Raw genomic sequence first — 3,359 nt, 5'->3', positions numbered from 1 at the left:
GCAAATTTCTGAGTTCGAGGCCAGCCTGGTCTACAGAGTGAGTTCCAGGACAGCCAGGGCTACACAGAGAAACCCTGTCTCGAAAAAAAAAAAAACCAAAAAACAAAACAAACAAACAAACAAAAAAGCATGGCCAATGACAGCATTGTATTTTGTCATCTGCTCAAAATGTTATCTGCTTATTTCTATGCCTTAATCCCAGAGGAGAATTTGCAACTGCCCTCCAAAGAGGGGAGTGAAGACATGTTGGACCTATTACTGGGGAGCAGCCATGGGACTAGCAGCCCAGAGATTCAGCCCAAGAAGACAGGAAGTAAAGACGGCTCCAACCCAGAGATGGAGGGCTCCATCACCCAGAACTTACTGCATGAAGATGAACAGGATTTCAAGGTGAGCATCCTGAGAACACAGTTCCTACTAGAGTGTCAGTGTCTACAGTGCTGGCTAGGGGAGATCTAAACTGCAAATACTGAAACTTTGATTTGTAATTCTTCCCCAAAGTAGCTTCCCATTGGCCTCTCCTGGGATACTGTTTACTCTCACTAGCTACAAGGTTCTTTTGTAGATCTTTATTATTAAGGCGCTACTTGTCTTATGGTACATAGCAAAATATCCCGAGACCTGCTAGTCTAAAACAATACTTTGTCCTGGTAGTCTAAAACAATACTTTGTATTTACTTTTAGGCTTCCATTACTGGGAATTGAGAAATGGTTCCCCTGGGTTCTCACTTGGGCAGTCACAGCCAAGTGCTCACTAGGGCCACCCTCATCTGAAGCTGGGATTGGGGCAGAAGGCCCACCTCAAAGGGGTGGGCATGATACTCCTATGTCATGCAAGTTGATGATGGATACACCAAAGCCTTGGTTTCTCTTCACATGAGCCTCTTCAGAGGGTGCCTTGAATGTCTCTCTGTTAAAGGATGGTGTCTGACTTCTCAGGGCGAGCAATCCCAGTGACAAACAAGAACAGCTCTATTGCTTGGAGGCTACATGCTGTCACTTCCATCATATATTCTACTGGTTGATCTAATTGAGCATGAACAGTGTAGCTCCTGCATCTTGATGGAAGGGTGTGTGAAGGTGAAAAGACAAGACTCTGGCACCCCTGTGGAGTCAGATATACATCAGGCTATCAGTGTAAAATGCCCTCCACCACAGGATGCCCAGAGTAGCCAGTGTACCATTTAGAAAACTCCCTTTTATACATATCTACCCTTTCCTTTTCTCATACTGACCAGACAGACCTTAAAGGTTCAAAAACTTAAAGTCTGATAGGAGAGTAAAGACTGTTAAAAAAAAAAGTAGAAAAATGGAATAAGTCATCATATTAACTAATAATTCACTCCAGCTACCATCAAATGATTGTTTACTTAAGATAGACTCACCCTCCATAGCCCAGGCTAGCCTCAAAGTTTAGAGACTCCTTCCAGGCTGGTCTTAGACTCATGGCTATCCACATGCTTCTGTATCCTGAGTGCTAGGAATTTGCAAAATTTCTTTTTTAAAGCATCACTGAATTTCCAATTCTTGTAGGGTTAAGAGTCCATCAAATACATTCAAAGAACAACTCCAATTGTAACCCACCTTGGTTTTTTTTGTAGACTGAACCCAAGACCTCTCACATACTAGACAAGCACGCCACCACCGAGCTGTATTGCTTCAAGTAACCATTTAAAGACTAAAACCTGGGGTAACAACATGGCTCAGAGGAAGCTTGCTAAGTGTGTAGAAGGCTCTTGGTTTGATTCCCAGCACAGTAAAAAAAAATAATAATAAACAATGGGTGTTCTAAATTTAAATGCCCAAACACCACCGCTTGCATCCTGAAATCCTGAGTCCTGGTTCATCATGCTGACACCTGGCCAATTGTAGACAGCAGAGCACAAGCCGTATGCCCCCAGGTTAATGCAAGGTATTCTGTGAGCATTGATGGAGGAGCTGTGGTGGCCATAGCGTAGAGCATGTAGGCATCCATCAACTTTGTGTTAGTTTGAAAACTACATCCAATGGCAAGTAGTTTGAAAGACACGGCATTGCCTCCTCTTCTCACTCTTTTAAGTTCCCGTAAGTACTAAGCACCCTGCAACACACCCGGTACCCATTACGCTTGGGAATTTTAAGAGAATGGGGAGCTAAAGTCTCAAAGGAGGCATTACAGAAACAAATCAACAATTACCATATAAAGAGGGGCCATATAATTTATACTGTCCCTCACCGACACTGCTTATCATAGCACCCCAGCCCTCCATAGGCACAGGGAGCATTCCAGAAAGATTTGATGGTGTGTGTGTGTGGGGGGGGGTGTTTTGAAGGAACAGAACACATGAATTATTGCTTATGAGTCTTCCCAGGAGGGGCCTGAGAGTTTGTGGCTGCCTAGAAGATTTTATAGAAAGTCACTTTCCAGTTCTTTTTATTGACTGACTACGCTTTGGCACAATGGGATAAGTTTAGTATACACTAGCTAAAGAGTGTGTGAAAAGATCTAAATTCTTGGACAAGTTGCTCAAGGGTTACGTTATCTAGTCTAAGTAGTCCTTGCAGGGTCCTCCCAACTACTTTTGAATAATAATAATGATAATAATAATAATAATAATAATAATAATAATAATAATGTGCTGTGGCTATGCCTTGGTAAGTCAGGGACTATATACATCCTTCATCAACAAATATGCCTTCATCATCAAAGCAGCCCCCAACATCCCCACTAGCCAGTACCCTACCCACCTCAAGGCCCTGTGAGACCTCCTGTCTTCCCTCCTGGTCGCTGGGAGATCTGTCTACTATGGCCCTCAGGGAATAGAAACTTGAAAAGCAGTACATTTTTAAAATTCTGCGGTGGATTTTCTTTTCCATTTATGATACTACAGTCACATGATGGGCATGGCAATGAGCTCTGTCAGGTGAAGGCCAACCCAGGGAAGAGCATCTCATTTGTCGCACACACTGGCCAACTACATCTCCTTCTGTCTCTTTGCCACAGGAATACGTAAACTTGGGCCCACTGGCACTGAAGCTAATGAGTGTACAGGGCAAGAAAATGCCCATTCATTTTCAAGAAAAGGAAATTCCAGCTGAATTTTATGAAGACATGTGGAAGAGCCCTGAAAGCCATATCACACATAAGCTGATGAAGACGTTTATTTAGGCCTGGGAGCCACACCTTTCTTTATAAATTCTTTGAGAATTAAAGTGCCCAAGTTGTTCACTTTCCTCATGTAGCCGTCCTTTAGCAAAGCTGGTGTTTCTAACGGTTGTAATTACCTTTAAAATCCTGGTTTCGAGTATCAAGCTATTTGATATACCTGCCCATCATGAGTGACAGAAAACACACTGCTTTCTGTACTTAAATATTTAGG

General features: G+C 42.9%; 1 protein-coding gene across 1 annotated transcript in view; it reads left to right on the top strand.

The window, feature by feature from the left end:
• Positions 1-3,148, top strand: part of Ccdc83 (coiled-coil domain containing 83) — a 31,430-nt gene extending 28,282 nt beyond the window's left edge. Inside the window, exons 9-10 of the mRNA XM_021187030.1 lie at positions 203-390; positions 2,984-3,148. Coding sequence (XP_021042689.1) covers positions 203-390; positions 2,984-3,148 — 353 coding nt within the window. The remainder of the gene's footprint in view (positions 1-202; positions 391-2,983) is intronic.
• The last annotated feature ends 211 nt before the right edge of the window (positions 3,149-3,359 follow it).

The sequence above is a fragment of the Mus pahari genome, chromosome 1 (assembly GCF_900095145.1).
Source record: "Mus pahari chromosome 1, PAHARI_EIJ_v1.1, whole genome shotgun sequence".
Lineage (NCBI taxonomy): Eukaryota > Metazoa > Chordata > Mammalia > Rodentia > Muridae > Mus > Mus pahari.
The sequence above is the reverse complement of the archived record's forward strand: the minus strand, read 5'-3'. Positions and strand labels throughout refer to the sequence as shown.